At 45.4% G+C, this 16,456-nt stretch overlaps 3 protein-coding genes across 3 annotated transcripts; 1 reads left to right on the forward strand and 2 right to left on the reverse strand.

Annotated features, from left to right (window-relative positions):
• Window positions 1–3,057: 3,057 nt before the first annotated feature.
• Window positions 3,058–3,893, reverse strand: LOC114854185 (sperm-associated antigen 16 protein). Its single transcript, XM_029148356.3, has one exon. The coding sequence runs from the start codon at window positions 3,835–3,837 to the stop codon at window positions 3,094–3,096; it is 744 nt and encodes a 247-aa protein (XP_029004189.1). The 5' UTR covers window positions 3,838–3,893; the 3' UTR covers window positions 3,058–3,093.
• Window positions 3,894–3,911: 18 nt separating this feature from the next.
• ndufb4 (NADH:ubiquinone oxidoreductase subunit B4) lies at window positions 3,912–6,040 on the forward strand. Its single transcript, XM_029148357.2, has 3 exons — window positions 3,912–4,120; window positions 4,430–4,573; window positions 5,886–6,040. The coding sequence occupies exons 1-3, from the start codon at window positions 3,944–3,946 to the stop codon at window positions 5,946–5,948; spliced, it is 384 nt and encodes a 127-aa protein (XP_029004190.1). The 5' UTR covers window positions 3,912–3,943; the 3' UTR covers window positions 5,949–6,040.
• A 75-nt stretch (window positions 6,041–6,115) lies between these two features.
• On the reverse strand, window positions 6,116–11,874 carry hgd (homogentisate 1,2-dioxygenase). Its single transcript, XM_029148355.3, has 14 exons — window positions 11,719–11,874; window positions 10,667–10,738; window positions 10,453–10,541; window positions 10,267–10,372; window positions 10,026–10,085; window positions 9,850–9,941; window positions 9,731–9,765; window positions 9,526–9,605; window positions 9,222–9,321; window positions 8,969–9,093; window positions 7,186–7,290; window positions 6,950–7,076; window positions 6,463–6,644; window positions 6,116–6,352 (listed from the first exon to the last, which is right to left on the reverse strand). The coding sequence occupies exons 1-14, from the start codon at window positions 11,731–11,733 to the stop codon at window positions 6,209–6,211; spliced, it is 1,332 nt and encodes a 443-aa protein (XP_029004188.1). The 5' UTR covers window positions 11,734–11,874; the 3' UTR covers window positions 6,116–6,208.
• Between the last annotated feature and the right edge of the window lie 4,582 nt (window positions 11,875–16,456).

Genomic DNA, 16,456 nt, shown 5'->3' on the forward strand with positions numbered 1-16,456 from the left:
TACGTCAGCAGCTCCATCTGAACCCAAACTCGTTCGTGGCGGTTGCGTGGCATTGTTTGCGCTTTGCTTTGGGTTCGTTCGTCCCCTCCGAGAACAGTGTTGACGTTAATCACCACTAACAGAATCATTTGGAGGCCTTCAATCTATAGGAGTGCGGTAGGAAGCGGCACGAGCAGAGTGATGTGTCAGATTTTACCATGAAAGCTTGGTCGGGGTTAGTGACTTACAATTAGCATCCTTTTTACGGAGTGGAAACCGCTGCAGAAGTATTAATTTTCTAGGCAGCATCTCATCCCGAACATCCCAAACGGTCACAAACAAGGCGTACATTAGCATCAGACAGCGGCTCGTCCTCAATGTTGGCTGTGTTTTACTTAATGAATAATTCAACTTTATACAAATCTGCACTCAACCTGATTTTACACTTTTTCACTCCAGTGAAATGTACATATTTGTTGAATTAATGTGAAATACATTCATTGCCCCCAGCAATTACAGCAGCATCTGTGATTTTATTAATCCAACTGAAGTGTTGGCGTGTTAACAACTTGCCTGGCTTTCTGACAGCCTCGATCAGGCCTTGAAAGTAAACAAAGCTGAAGAGTTTGTGTGAAATGGGATTTGCGTCTGACTGACAGTGGACCCACGTTGTTTCCTGCTCAGTATTCCTGGAGTGGTTCTGCTCGTCTGTTCTCCGGCCCCGCTGTTATCAGACAGTGACCATGCATTCAGGCTGAATTTGGCTCCTTGTCTTCATCTCCTGCCACTTCCTATCACATCACGAGCAGGGTGTTGGCTGTCTCCCCTCGCCTCACCTCGCGTCACCCCTCTGTGGTGCCACGTCCCAAAAAAGCCTCCATGACTTCCCCCGTTGTGCTGAATGAAGTAAGAGAGAAGCAGAAACGTATTTGTGGCGTATGTTCCCTGTAACCATGTTTTAATGTCAGCTCAATATATCAGCCTGCTGACCTTTCAGTATGTGGCTGTTCCGGCTGACTTATTTATGGGGCACTGCAAAATCCACTGAATTTCCATTTGTCTTCACACCTGAAGCCAGTCCACCTGCAACCCCCTTATTTTGTTACTAAAATGCATCAATAACCGATTAGTTTTACTCTCGGCTTCCAGCTACCACTGTTTAGCAGATACCTTCCAACAAATCTGTGGCCCAATCACACTAATGAAATATATCCAAGCTGCATAACATCCCATAGGTGGTGGTACCTCAAGACAAAAAGAATGATGAGACACCAATTTTCTGTGGCAAATAACATTATCATCCTTAAAAAAACATTTGGAAAGTCAGAACCTCCTCATATAAATCTGTAGTAAACTTTATACACAACACCAGAGGCTTGAGTCCACACATTGCTCACCGTTAATAATTCATACGTTGTAAATGCTCTTATCTTTGCAGCAAGCCTTGCCACAGAAATCCAAATGGCTGAGATGAAGAAAATGCAGAGTGTGTCAACTTCATCCCCGGCCAATTCATCTGCGCAGCTCCCCTTGAAGATGATGGATGCCTGCTGAGTCAGTACTGTACCATGGGCCCAACTCTGCCAGGCTCAGTGCATTAAAGCAGAAGTATGAGAATGACCTGCTACGCGTTATATAGGACCCAGAAAAGACAGATGTAAAAGTGTGTGTGTGTGTGTGTGTGTGTGTGTGTGTGTGTGTGTGTGTGTGTGTGTGTGTGCGCGTGTGTGTGTGTGTGTGTGTGTGGAGGGGGGGGGCACATTGGTGTCAGTCTCACTGATTAGAGTTTTCTGAAACAGTATCTAAGAAGCTTCAAAACACTATCACAACCAGAAGATGAGCAATATCACAATTTCTGTCATATAGAAGGACGAAAGACTAAAAGTGATGAACATGTACAGAACCGAAGCGTCTGTCACACAAACTGCACGCGGGGTTGACAGTGAGAGGTCGGCACCGGGAGCCGGCGGCCACGAGAGGAATTCCAATCAGGCCGGGGAATTCACAACGCTGAAAACGCATTGTGAGACCTGAACAAGCGGTGGGGAGCGAGGAGACAGGCAGAATGGAAACAGGTACCGTGGAGGGAATAACTGGGCCGGATGGCCTCCAACCACCACCTCACCGACTCTCTAACCATTTGTGAAAATTGCAACGGCTAAACCAGCGCAATTATGTCCTGGAGAAGAAAACAAGAGATGAAAGGAACATTACATTCCTCAGTTACATTCCTCAAGGGCAGCAAAATAATGGAATCGCCGAGCCCGGATGTATAATGAATAAGTACCAGAGAGAAGCGTTGCGCATTAAGTCATTGTCTCTGACTCTACAAACCACTTCAGGGAGCTCTGGAAAGGAACAAGAAAAAAAGTATTTCACTTGTGGTTGGAATAGAAACCTGCTTCCACTTTTCGAGCCAGACACACATCTAGAAGCCATTTCAAAAGACCAAAGCGGCATAAAACATGTGATTACTGGTAGCGATTAAGTCTTGAAACAGTACATCAGCAATGCAACAGTAAGGCTCCTTTTTCATTTGCTCTTTATCGCTCAGCCCATTACTGCCTTATCTTGCCTATTTTCAAAAGCTTAGCACAGCGAACGCATCAAAATAAACCTCAGTCAGCATCGCTGATGTACGATAGAGAATGAAATAGCAACTGTGAGGGGGAGCGAGCGCGAAGGACAGAGAAGGACACGGTTAAAGGAGAACAGAAGAACGTTTGGGAGCGTCCAGACTCAGTCGCCTGGTTTTAACTTTGTGGCCTGGTAGAGATCGCCCCCTGGTGGTTGTACTGGATAGTATTAACTGTGCAAACCAGTCAATATAGCTTTACCTTATCTATTGAGAAGAGATGCAAATACTATATACTTTATTAAAATCAATCATTTGTAAAAAGGTTAAATAATAATTAGTATAATTCTTTCTTGAACATGTTGAGATCAGACATGAATGTTCATTAATAGACTTGTGGGAAAATAGGTATAATAAATATATTTAGTATGTATAAGTATGCATTTTGGCCACTAAATCATAATTGTTCGTATTGCTGCGGCGTATAGAAGTAAAGGCCTGCATGAGTGTGCGGTATTCATTTTAATAGGCATCTGTCTTCACTGCACACCAGTGCAGCTCCTTGGGCGGTCGGCAGCTGTGGGAGTTGCTGGATCCTCGCAGAGGAGGGCGCTGCGCTCGGCTGACTGACAGCTGCTCTGCGCTGCGGCCTCGTCCGTCTCCAAAGTCGCCGGCGTGGTCTGCTTTAAAAGCGCTCGGTGCTTTTCGTTCATGCGCCTCACCGCGGGCTCGTGGTCGTCGCACTGCGCCTTGAGCCTCCTCAGCTCCTCGACGAGCCGGTTCCTCTCCTGCAGGACACGCGCGCACTGCATCCGATGGAGGTCTCGGGCTTTCTGCACCCTCCGCGCGGCCCGCGCGGCTGCGGCCGCGGCCCGCTCGCGCTCCTCCCTCTCCCGCTCCGCGCGCCTCAGCTCTCTGGCCAAGCGCTGGTTTTCAGCGTACACGCTCGGTACCGCGCCGAACCGCGCTGCGTCCACGAGCCCTTTGTCCCTCATCTCCGCCCACTCAGACTGAAAGCAGTCCAGGGTTTCTGTCATGCCCGCTTGGTAAAGAAAGTTGCGTAAAAAGTCATCGACGGCTTCAAGTCCGGCTTCAGGTCTGACTTCGGAAACTGTGGCCTGTGCTGGCTGCCTAACAGCTTCCACTGTCGTTTCCAAACTTTCTTCCCTGTCTAACTTAGTCCAGTCGTCTTCTAGGGGTGCATCTTTACATTCAAAGTCACCGACAGTGTCATTAGAAACACTGCCATTCTGTATTTCTTGATTTTTCTCAGTCTCGTCCATCGTTTGGTTTGGCTTGTTCAGTTTGACGCGTTGCTATGGTGACTGCTTGCCACTTCAACGCGAGATTTCAGGAGATCGCGTTTCCTCGTTCACCCGTCATCAAAACATGGCGGACTACCGAGAAGCGCCCTTGGCTTCTCGGCCAAAAACGTTGGACCCAAATGAATATTTCAACCTTTCACCGGACAAGAGGCACGCGGAAGAGCAGCGGGCTGCACTACGAGCCAAGCTGAAGCTACAGTATCAGACGCAGCTCAACAACCCGCACAGAAAAGAGCTCATTGTAAGTGGCGTTGTGCAAGCTAGCAAGGACACCCTCGGGTTGAGGTTACTTGCTGGGATGCTAACGTTAGCACGGCAGGACGCAGATATCGTCAACGTCTTATTTACAACACAGTCCACGTATTTATTGTGTTTTTTTAGCTTTGCGTCAACGGATTTTTTAATGTAGTATACAGTACCGGTTTTACTAATAATATACATCTACTGTGAAATTGTCCCAGTAAAACACGATTGACTTGACGTGATCTTGTACATAACTAATTTCATTTTATTACTATTGCAACGGTTCAGTTTAGGTTTTTGTTTACAGGAAGACCCTGCTCTGACACGCTGGGTGTATGCACGCGCCAACCCCTACCCGCACTTCAGGGCCACATTCAAGACATCTCTGTTGGGTACCATGTTCGGAGTGGTTCCCCTCTTTGTCATCTACTTCGTCTTCAAGACTGACAGGGTTTGTTCATACATATGAAATTAATAACAACTTGTATGTCTACTTAAAACAGGTTTCTAAAGAGCTATAGCAATAATTGCACTGTTTGGTGCATAAATTGTTGATGAAATGTGAACCGATCTTCACAAAAGTCATAAACTAACTTATTTAGGTCCCAAAACACACTCACTATATTTTATAAAATACTGCTGGCGGGCTATTCACATGCAGCATAACATAAGCTGATATTAATAATTCCTTGCAAAAATTAGTACTCACTAGGTCTATGATCATTCGTACATGTATGTAGCTAAACAGTGTTGCAGAATAGCCTCAGGGTGTAGGAGTTCAACAATCCACACTTCAATGTACTGTTAGACAATTTTCTACTGTGGTTGCCCCCAGTAGAAGCTGGAATCCAACTGAATAGATATGTTAGTCCAGATACAGTTGTGCAGGTCTAATACACAAAATGTGAGTTTATTGTTGCCAAGGGTGGTTCAAGCAGTTATCAAACACTATTGTCATTGCAATTTTGAAAAAAGAAAACCAAAAGAAAAGAAACCTGCTTGTTTCCCAATTTATGAAAATAATGAGGCGTTTTCAGTCAAGCAGAAGCTGGAAGGTATGATTCTCGAGTGGGTGTGGGGTGGGGGTATGATCTGAATTGGTATGAACTGAATTGGTATATTGGCTAACGCCGCCTGATGGTAATCAGTGATGGGAAGGATAGGAAAAGTTGAAAAGGAAGAAGCAGGGCAGAGAGGGGGTGAAGACTAGGAGCTACAGCTCTACTGAAATAACCAAGACAACTGACTCTTATATTATAGCACCAATATTGTTTTTATTATCTATAGATTTAGTTAATTATCTCACTCATAATACCTTGTAAAATAACTGTAAAAGTACATTTGAATTTTGACTTGCTCAGAATTGGCAGCATCTACAGAAAAAGCTTTTAAATTGGGGATCATTATTCTCTAGTAGTTGCACCATTGAGCTGGTTTACTTTTTTGTCACAGTTGCATTCACATTAGAAGTGAATGCATGATTTAAAATGCCTGCTTTCAATTTCATCCCTATTGTCATGTAGATTCAACCAAATCCGCTGCAATAGAAATTCCAGTAAAGAATTTGGTGCAATTGTCACACTGCTGGGCTATCATGCTCGTCTCTTCCTCTCTCCACTGGGAGGAAAGAAAACGCTTGAAAATCATAAAACATGCAGTTGAGAAAATGTCCGCAAGGTGAAGAGGGTGAGGGTGATAAGACTTTGTTACCATGGAAACTGTACAAACCCATCATTTGTTTGTCGTCTTTTTTTTTTATACAGGATAGGAAGGAGGCGCAGATTCAGGCTGGAACCCTTGATCGCAGGTTCAGTTTATCTTCATGAGCTCAGACATGTGAGGACCTCCTGTATGTCTTAGTGATTATGTTGCTACGTGTAATTATTATTAACTAAATAAAATTATTGTCCAAAATAGATTGTGACTTTGATTTTTGAGGCAAATGTGTGACTCTGGAAATGTCGTCAAGAGACCACTCATTAAACATGAGAGACCCTGTTTTTTCTTTATTCTGAATTATCTGGCAGTTGCATCTAATAATGTCTAAATAAGATTTTAAATTCATTTATTCTGCTTGGGTTTTTTTCTACTTTTTGCTTGGTTTCCAGTTGGGGTTAAAGTGGCTGCGGAGAGGTTCCCAGCACTGGTAGTAGCGCTTGTCAAGCCTCTGACATGTTTGTAGACCCCATTTGGTCACAGCCATACTGAAGGATGACTCGAACATGAACGCCTGAATAAAAGAAAAACAGAGACATCACTGATGGTGCTGACCTGTTAGTTTCTGTAATGTCAAACTCATAATGGCTTCTGTAGTTGACATTCAAACTTTTTTTTTTGTACCATGGTTCCTTCTGCCACTCTCTCAGGTTTGAGCTCAGCGGTGCTGTTCTTTTCGAAGCAGTCGGCGTCTGGGCCGTGTGGGGTCATGATGCTGTGGAGACTGGCCCCTCCGGGCTGGAAACCCTCTTCTTTGGCTTCGTAGTGGCCTTGGATTAGACCCATGAATTCACTCATGCAGTTACCTACAGTTACAAACAGGAGGAGCTGTAACACTACTGAGTGGCAACGCTGACTTCCAGTAGATGGGTTTATGGATCTGTGGTGAAAACAGACAAAAGCTGCTGTGGTGGGGTCTTAGCCCATATAGCAGGCGGACTGTTGTCACCTACGTTCTGGTTAAATGAACATCTTCGCTTCTCTTGGACTTATTTCATTCTAAAACTAAACTGAACCCCACTGCTTCTTTATAGTCATCTTCTGCTCGCCTGAAAACAGCAAATAACCTTTAGAGAGTTAAAGTTAGGCCTGTGTGCTACTGTGATCTTACGGTGGTAATATGGAGGACGGAAGGTGTGATCAGCCACTCCCCAGCGCGGGGGGAAGATGACAAAATCAGCAATGGCCACACCTGGTCGTGTGGATTTGGCCGTAAGCACAGTAAAGATGGACGGGTCCTATAGAAAGATTATAAAGAATAAAAATAACAATACGGCACAGTTAGTGGAGTGTAAATCTAAAATATGCACTACACATTTTAAAATGTGTGTCTGCAACAAGACTCACAGCATGATCGAAGGCCACACAGTTGATAACCATGAAGTTCTTCAGGTTGTATTTGTAAGGCGTGTAATTCCCGTGCCAGGCAACCACATTGAATGGCGAGAAATCCTACAAGCAGAGAACAAAACAAATAAGACGAGTCTACCCAAGCAACAAACACAAAGGACTTTAAATTGAGCTTTTTACAGGGAAAAACGAACAATGAATAATGTCTTTGTAATCTTAAATTCCCAGATAGAGTACTTCTTGACATAGAGAAAAAAATGGCCATAATGAAAAGGGTTGATTGTGAAAGAGGGTGTGCTTCTTTTCATTCTTTCTTTTCTTTCATTCCCCTGTTCTTTGTAATATGAGGCTCCAGGTATTATGGGATAATTGGCTTCAAAATCAAACTTTCCCAAACTTTGAGCATTTTGACGCTCTCAGTAGTGCAGTTATTGGGGGGAGGGAGCGGCAGTAACAGTGGGTGTAGAGATATTTCTTTATCTTGATTGTTAAAACCACAGCAATTTTATATAGTTTCTCTGTTCTGGTAATGTCACTGCGAAAAAGACATTCAACAGCAGCTCTAAAATCAATATAGTTCATTACAGCTCCAGCAGCCTCCTGGGTGACCTCCCCGCTCCACACACGCGTGCACAGGTAGCACACACATATGCATACATGGATGTGTGGAAAGGGTGAATTAGCTTGAATATTAAACACCAAATATCACATTATAGTAGCTTACAGCAGACACTATTGGAGATTTTGGATGACCCAGTGCAAGTAATTTTTTTTTTGGATATTCATTTTTGGCAACTCCAGTACATTTGACAAAATGAAGGCAAAATGGAGGAGAGCAAGTAGTTGCACACAAAACACAAACATATTGGCCCAGTCAAGCAAATAATAAGTTAATTTGAGCAATTTCAGTGCTCTGCAGGGGAACAAAACAGCGGGACCAGCCGAGAGCAGCAGCATCTTCCTGGAGACGAGGCCCACGTCCCCCACTTTAATTTTCCCTCCCTATTCGGGCTTGGGAGCGAGAAAAATCTAGGAAAGACAGTGTGTCAGGTGCAGCCTGTGGCCTCCACCTCTAACCGTCAGCACCGAACAGGAGGTGGATTCTTAAGCACAGGCAGCAAGAGCGATGATAAGTGTTTGTTTTGTTACAAAAAAGACGGTATCTCGCCCTTGTGTACTTCCTATGATGAATAATAACAGTGTGGTTTGACATGGTTTCCACGGTTACAACCTCCCCCAACACCCACCGCTGGCAAACCTCTCCTCCCACCTCTTCTCTGTCTCAATAAAAAAGAAAAAACTCCTGTCAGACATTATGTGTCGATCCAATTATGCACCCAACAGGACATTCTGGGAGGGGGAGGATCATTCCCTGAGTGAAATATGGTGAAATTAATGCTTAACTTGTGAAAGGTTTTTCCTACAAAGCAGAGCTTCACAGGTAGACTGTCTGTAACTCCAGAATGCCTTAAGTAATTAGAAATGATTAAGACTCATAAGGGAGTCGAGGCGGAAAAGCCTGCTGAATGGAACAGCTACCGCTTCAATATTAAATCATCAGGGATGGCAATTCAATCGGCAGGAGCAGCTAATGGATCACACGCTTGACTTGGACCGTTTCCTGTTAGTCATTGTTGCGGTTCAACGGTGTCCACTGAGGCAAATGCAAAACTAAATAGGGTAATAGGCCAAGTGTGTGCGTGTGTGTGTGTGTTCCCGTCATACAGTGTCTGTGAGCAGCCGGAACACACAACGTGAAAGGTCACACACACACACACACCTGTTGGCAGGCGAAGAGTTTTCCCTGGTATTTGTTGATGATGGTGTAACCTGTGGCCACTGTGCGATCTTCATACCAAGCAACTGGACACAGGAAGTCTCTGGGGTTGGCCAGACCATTGGCTCCTGTCAAACACACACGCACACAATATTACAAACAAATAAATCTGTAAATATCCAATAGTCACAGAAAGTGCCTAAAATCTTCCCGTCAAAATTTCAGGAAAGAATAAAGGCCTTATACAGACACACACCTATAGGCCCCAGGTCAGGAAGTTCAAAATGGGCCCCGTACACCTCCAGTACGTAACCTCTGGTTTCCCCAAACACATCAACACTGAAGCGCATGCCTTGCTGGAAAATAAACAGGAAACGTGGTGGTGAGAGAACATTTAGTGCTGTTCTGCATCAGACGTGGGATACGCCAGTGATGAGGAGACGTAATGGATGAATGCGTTCAGATTCAGCAACTGTGTCCAAACTGCAAAGTGACTTTTTCTGAGTAAGAAGGTTCTGTGAGCAACTGTAATGGGAGACTACTATATAGGCTGAGCTCACCTGGACGACGCAGATCTCATTCGGCTCGACCATCATCTTCCCGAACTCCGTGGTGATCAGGATCTCACCCTGCTGCGGGACTGGATAGACAAACAAAGGCAACAACAACAGGGGGAACGAAAAGCAGGAGAGAAATGACTGAGAAATGAAGGACGGAGCTGTTATTGACCGTGTGATGGATGACAACATCAGCATCTCTTCTCACCAATCAGAAAGTCTCCATCAGAGTTGTTGAAGCACCTGGAACAAGATGAGATGTGCTGATGGTTGATGTATGAAAGTACATCAATCAGGGGAAGCATTTCCAAACGGCGACACGCTCACCTGTCGACCATGGAGCTGTTGCAGGTGTAGACGTGGACGCCGATGCCGTTGCGAGATTTGGCATCTCCAGCACCGCAGACGGTTTGTAGACCCTGCAACACGGACAGAAAGACACTCCCAGTCAACCTTTAATGGAAATGATGATATTATATATTAAAAAACTGGACTCAACTTACAGCCACAAAGTCCACTTTCTTCTCTGTAGATTTGGGAATAGTGAACGGCAGCCATCGCAGCTGTAAGAGAATCAAAAGGGGCAACAATGTGTGATACAATGTAGCCAGTTCTGTGTTATGTCGGTCTGACAATGTTCTCATTCTTGTCTAATTAAATTATTGTTCAATAGAAATCTCTGTGAAACTTAAGTTAATGAACTTAAATCTACATATTAGCTCCATTTAAATACTGAGCCTGGACCTGGTTGGGATCAGGCTCCACCGCGTCCCAGTTGTCGGTCAGATTCCCACATGGCAGGGAGGTGAAGGGCTTGTGTTTGACAGAGGGCAGGATGCGATACAACCAGCTGAAAAGGGGAGGAGGGCCAGTGTGAAGTTTCCCAGTGATTTGCATGGTGTGATTTAAGCGCGGGGCAGAGAGTGATACCTGCGCTTATTGGCTGGGCGCGGGCAGGTGAAGGCCGACCCAGAGAGCTGCTCTGCATAGAGGCCGTAGGGACAGACCTGAGGACTGCTCTACGCAAACAGAGAGTAGACGTGGACACGTTGGGTCGTGGTTTCTTTTGCAGTCACTTTAGGGTCGTTAAGGAGAAATGCAATGTGCATGTAATTTATGAACGGCCAATAAAATAATGCGCTACCTGTCCTTCAGGCAAGGATCCTGGGCAGCGAGGGTCTTCAGAGGAGAACTCGTTTCCAAAGCCAGTCAGGTACTAAAACAGAGTAAGGGTTCAGCTTTGTTGTAATGCAGCATAAATATGTTCATGCTGGGTATAATTAGAATTCAGGGACTTATCATTAAGGTTTTTCTTTTTTTGTTAACCGTCATATTGATTCTCATTAGATCTGTAATAAAACACACTGCGGTTGTATCAAATTTGCCCCCTTGCAGTTATAATATATTACGTTACAAAAACAATTATACTGACACAATCCACTGTTTGTTCCATACTTCACTCTCCTCATCAGATCCTCCCGAACATTGAACTTCGGGAAGTGAAATGATGCTGAGTCACTGTTAGTCTGCAGAAAGTCCACACGCGCAGCAATGTGTTCACGAAGTTCATCCGTAAAAACGTTTCGGGGGCTGCAGTGAATCCGTCACGAAGCCGTGTTATGTAAAGCAGGACTTTGTTCGGCTCGAACCAGTTTTTTCCCAGTTAGGGACGCCAGTACAACGTTGACACCCAATAGATCATGCGTCACTTTTACAGTCAGGCAAGACCTTTGCTTAAGCTTAAGTTCGCACGTTTTGTAGCCTTTCGATACATTATAGATATAACGGATCAATCGAAAACCATTAGGTCATGGAATCAGGATGGAAATTACAGTTTGAACATCAGCGTGATAAGGCGAATTATTATTATAGTGAAGGAATTCCCACTGAATTACTTTTGTTCAGGACACACCACATCTGGGCAGCTGCTGAATGCAGCACTCTGATTGGTTGGAGGCAACGCCGCCCTTCATTCAGTCTTACTGCAGTTAATTATGGCAGTTTGGCTTCGGATGATTCTAGTACAGAATATACATCACGATATCACAATCCAAGTAGCTTGTGTTTGAAAAAGACTGTAGTCCAGCACGTATTTGCATCGCTTGTCGCCAAGACTTCTCTGAAACTTTTTCGGACTAAGCGTCAATTATGAATAAAGTTTTCCAACAATAAAACAGAACACAAGCGCTGTCTTACCTTCAGTCCAGCCATTGTGCTTTATTAATACGCTCGGAGCGGTTTAGGGGGTTGTAAATTAACTTGCAGCTACGCTTGCCTGCTCCCTTGGACCTAAAACCCTCTGCGGGGCTCGTGCGCGCCGCCGTGGACTGAGCGCAAAAGGGGTTGGATTTGTATTCTTTCTCAATGTGGTTTTAATTACCGTAGGCCCAAACGGGGTCTGTGACGCAACAGCGAGGTCTTGGGCAGAGGAGGGAAAGGACGGGGTGCGTGGTGGAAATGTGCGCAAACAAGGATCAGCGCCAGTGCCAGGACAAACACGTTTAGAGCGCACAGGCAACAAAAACAGGAAGACGCTCAGATAGCGGCGATCTCTCTTATACCTGCATTAATATTGATACTAGTAACATAAAGCTTATATGCACATATTACCCGCACAGTAACATTAGTCCTGTTCAGAATGTGACCTTATCGGACTGCTTGTGCAAACAGTGCTGCCGTGCGCATCCTCGCGTCCTGCAAAGCAAACATCTGGCCAGATAATCGATTAAATGGAACCTCCCGCACCTTCAAACGCGCGCAAGTTTATTGTTCAGAGCCAGGACCGCGGCGTCTCCGCATTTAAAGCCCCGTCGGCTCATCAAGCTGTCCTTCGTTTTGTCACGCTTAACACACGCTGAGCTACTGGTTTATGTAAAGTGCGTTATCGTGCCAGCGGCATAATTAATGGGCTCCTCTTAAACCAGCATAATACAGCGGATGAACCTGCGCGTGGCGCAGCGAGCAGATCATCCTTGACATGAGCAGAGGAGGCCTCTAAAACGAGGCCTATACATTACGCAAAAACTATTGAGTTCATTTTTTGAAATCGAGGTCAAACGAGGGGGACCCGACGTCTCCCGTGTATCAAAAAGAATCAATTTCGCCTCTCGCATCCTTGCCTCGCTTCCCCTGTTGTCTATTTCTTTTCGTTTGGGGTGGTGTTGGGGAAGGGTAAATGATGGCAATTCTCATAGCGAGGCGCAAATAAACTCGCCGCGGCAGAAGTAACCGTTCTCCGGTGAGGCGTGCAGCCAGGCCCGGGCCCCCCGCTGGCAGGCAGTCAGGGTGCTGCGCCGCAGACGAGAAAGCCCAATGGCAGGAAAATATCACGTCCCCGTCTCCGGAAATTGATCTGCTCCTTGTACGGAGACGGAAAATGAGCGATTTTAATTTCATCCCCCATCTCGATGATAGAATTCTAGAGTATTTGGGTCCAATCCGGATGGCGCCAGTGTGTTTTACAGGAAGCGGGGAATGCTGGAGACCGGAGAAGGGGACGGTTGTTGCCTACTGACAGTTATATCTATGCATGAGTAAGTGGGCCATAAACGCTTTGTTATTAGATGCCTGCTGAACTCAATGGTTTGATGGTAAACGGTGCGCTCACCTGGCGCAGTCCATCCCCATATGCATAAACAGGCAATCTCCTTTTCACGCACAAACAGATAGACACAAACCAATTCTGTGACGTGATTGGCTCATGCATTTTTACAGTTTGACCTTTGCACCCACATCTACCGTTGTATCTACAGGCCTTGACCATTAATATAAATCCTTGTTAAATTTGGTTGATTTGAACATTTGAATTGTCTTAAAACACCTGAACTAATTCAACAAAGACAAGAGAAGACAGCGTTTCTAAGGTCACACAGGCCTGACACCAGCCAGAATCACAACCACCATGATGCCTGTACAGCCCACTGTATCTGCCAATTTGCCAGACAGTGCATTTATTACAATAGTTATATATAGATCAAGTGTATCTTTGATTAAATTAATCAGGCAGTAGCAAGTAGCAACAACTAATTAGTGTGTGCTTACACACTTCCCTGCTCTTGTTTCACTACAGTAATGAGATTCTTGTTCTGGTCTATTCTCTCCGGTGTTTTATTTTAGATGCAAAGCGAAGCAAATGCGACGTTTTGTATAAATAAGCGCAGAATCTACACAAAACACGGAACCGAGGCCTTTGTTCGTTTTCTGAAAGCGCACAAACAGAAACGCGATCATCGTTTCAAACCTCATCAGCAATTTAACAGATGGTAGTGATGCGTTTTTTCTGATTTGCTACTTCTATGTATTGTGTACGGCTACGTGCCATTTGCTCGATGACTTTAGTAAAAAAATAAATAAATAAAGGACAAATATTAAAACTTAACTTTGTGAAGGACATTGGAGCCGTCTGGACAGACCGTGTGTATCGCTGAGAGGTAACAGCTGCATTTAAATGTCGCCTCTGAGCAGAAATGGCTCAGATTCTTGTATTTTGTAATTACAGCCCTGTTGCAACTTAATGTTAAATGACTCCTGACATGAGCCATCCAGCGCGGCGCGCGCACACACACACACACACACACACACACGCGCCTGACAGCTCCATTTAACGCTGATTAGATTTGCAAGGACATGTAGTATACCCTCTCTGTGTCTCCTGTGCCCACTCTCTCCCCGTCTCCCTGAGTAGGTTGAGTATCTCCTGAATCCTATCTATTGCGCTAATGTTATGCAAATGGTTTAATATGAAGATAAAAGACTGTTGCGGCGTGTGGCACTCTCCTGGTTCACATCCTCGCGTTTCCAGGACGATAGCTCTAACGAGGAGGGCACTATTTGGGAGTCATTAAATGATGGCCTTGCTGACATGCACCAGCTCACCACCGCCGCCACCCGCCCCGCGTTGGCCATTAAAGCAGCTCACACCCACACCAAGACACACACTGCAGACGCCTTTTAGCGCTGGCTCCCAGTTCCTTACACATCACAGTGTCACAGAATAGAAAATTACACTCTCCTCCCACAGAGAAAATTGCTTTGGAATTGCTTGGTTATAAAGATGTGCTTTAAAGAGAGGGGGGCGCATGCAATAAAAAAGGACACACACAAACACAATTACTTAAGCACTCTAAGGACAATTCTTACAAGTTAATCAGAGGATTTACCAATTATTGATGTCAAAAGGATTTTTTGCGTATCTGCTTGTGGCCTGTGTTTATGTTCTACATATTTAGCGGGCCTATGGATTTTCTTTGTTTTTATGCACATTTGCTGCATCGTGGCGCAGCATGCACTGCACACACGAACGGCAAATTCCAAATGAATTGGGTTTTTTTTTTGGTACACAACAGCAAGACAAGGGAATAGCCTCCGACCACGAGACTGAGGAAGGAAAACATACAGTAACGCGTCACGGCAGAGCCAAAGTGGAGGACTGAAGGCGGCGAGATGGAAGGTTTATCAGCTTCAAGAGGCAGGAGAGGCGTGATGGACATAAAGTGGAGAATGTGGACAATAGAACAGAAGAAGGAACAAGGAGAGAAGAGCTATGAGACTGTGGAGCACAGAACTGAAAGAAGAATGAGATCCGAGTCCAGTGGATGAGTAGCAGAGACAGCTACTGTAGCATCAGACCCATATTTGGCTGTGAACGGCAGAGACATCCGCTGATTCGTTTCTTAGAAGTTCAAAGACATGAATGTATCAAATCATCGTCCTGGTGGCTCATTTTGTTGCATGTAAGCATTCATTCATCCATTTTACCTGAGCGGCTGCCCTCGTAAGGGTCGTGGGGGCACTAGAGTCGACCCATCACCCACAGAGGTGGGACACAGCCTGGATAGGTTGCTCCTCCATCACAGATCTGTTTTGTGTGTCAAAATGAGGCTAAAAGGCTCTAGACCGTGACTCAGAGAGCAAAGACAACGCCCCGACTGTCCCAAAGTGGCCCAACTATAAGCCCAGATTTAATCTACCTAGAATATCTTGGAGACCTGAGGACGGCAGTTTACAGATCAGGCATGATAGTAGAAAGTGCCAAATTCCAGGTAACTGCAACCATGCAATCCTTCTAAAACCACAGTAAAATGGTTAAATGGTTAAAAAATGACTTTGCATTGTAATAATGTACATGTGTAACCAATGTTGACTTTGTGTTGACCTCTGTCACCTCTGTGTGTGTGTGTGTGTGTGTGTGTGTGTGTGTGTGTGTGTGTGTGTGTGTGTGTGTGTGTTGACACGTTAGACATACATAACATAAAAGGTAAAACGCTCTGTCAGCAGGTAGTGAAGCAAACAGGGTCTGAGGCTGGGGATATTCTGACACGCTGCCCCTGGATTCAACCCAGCAACCTCATCACAAATAGAATTAGCTCCCTGGACTGAAGCAAAATGACAGTGGCTGGAGGTTCGGTGTGAGGCCTAATGGCGCTGGGGTTCTGCTGGTGTTTTCCTTGCAGGGGGACCAAAGTGCAGGAGTGTGTATCAGTCCAGACACTTAGCGTGTTGCCGGTTACACCCCCCCCCCTCCCACTGAAGTGTGTGGACAGGGAGTGAGGATGCCTCTTCTAAATCTGTACTTTAGATAGGTAGTTTTGAGGGGTGGTCTCAGACGTGAAGAGGGAAACTCGAGGTGAATGGTCTTTGGACAAGGAATGAGTGTGTTCAAGAACGAGGAAGGTGTGTTTAAATCTGGCTTTGACTAGAGCAAGAGCGCATATCACTGAGGATTTGATTGTGCGCCAGCTTTGGTGTGTGTTTGCGCGTGTGTGTCTTCGCGGCCGTGCACGTCCGTCCCCAGCACCATCATTAGGTCGCAGGCAGTCCCAGCGCTGGGGGTGTACCTTAGCTGTTCCTGCAGCCTCTCAGGCCAATTTAGGGGGAGAAAAGCACTTCGATCCTGGCCTGCAAGTCTGAGGGTCCCCAGCGGGAGGCAGCGCAG

The sequence above is a fragment of the Betta splendens genome, chromosome 4 (genome assembly GCF_900634795.4).
Source record: "Betta splendens chromosome 4, fBetSpl5.4, whole genome shotgun sequence".
Lineage (NCBI taxonomy): Eukaryota > Metazoa > Chordata > Actinopteri > Anabantiformes > Osphronemidae > Betta > Betta splendens.

Excerpts from the sequence above, each read along its gene's own strand:
- LOC114854185 (XM_029148356.3), bottom strand. The coding sequence starts at position 3,837 with ATGGACGAGACTGAGAAAAATCAAGAAATACAGAATGGCAGTGTTTCT.
- hgd (XM_029148355.3), bottom strand. Across the intron at positions 10,542-10,666 it reads GATCCTTGCCTGAAGGACAG|AGCAGTCCTCAGGTCTGTCC; the intron begins GTAGCGCATTAT and ends CTGTTTGCGTAG. Across the intron at positions 9,766-9,849 it reads AACAGCTCCATGGTCGACAG|GTGCTTCAACAACTCTGATG; the intron begins GTGAGCGTGTCG and ends ATCTTGTTCCAG.
- ndufb4 (XM_029148357.2), top strand. The coding sequence starts at position 3,944 with ATGGCGGACTACCGAGAAGCGCCCTTGGCTTCTCGGCCAAAAACGTTG. Across the intron at positions 4,121-4,429 it reads CGCACAGAAAAGAGCTCATT|GAAGACCCTGCTCTGACACG; the intron begins GTAAGTGGCGTT and ends TTTTGTTTACAG. Across the intron at positions 4,574-5,885 it reads TCGTCTTCAAGACTGACAGG|GATAGGAAGGAGGCGCAGAT; the intron begins GTTTGTTCATAC and ends TTTTTTATACAG.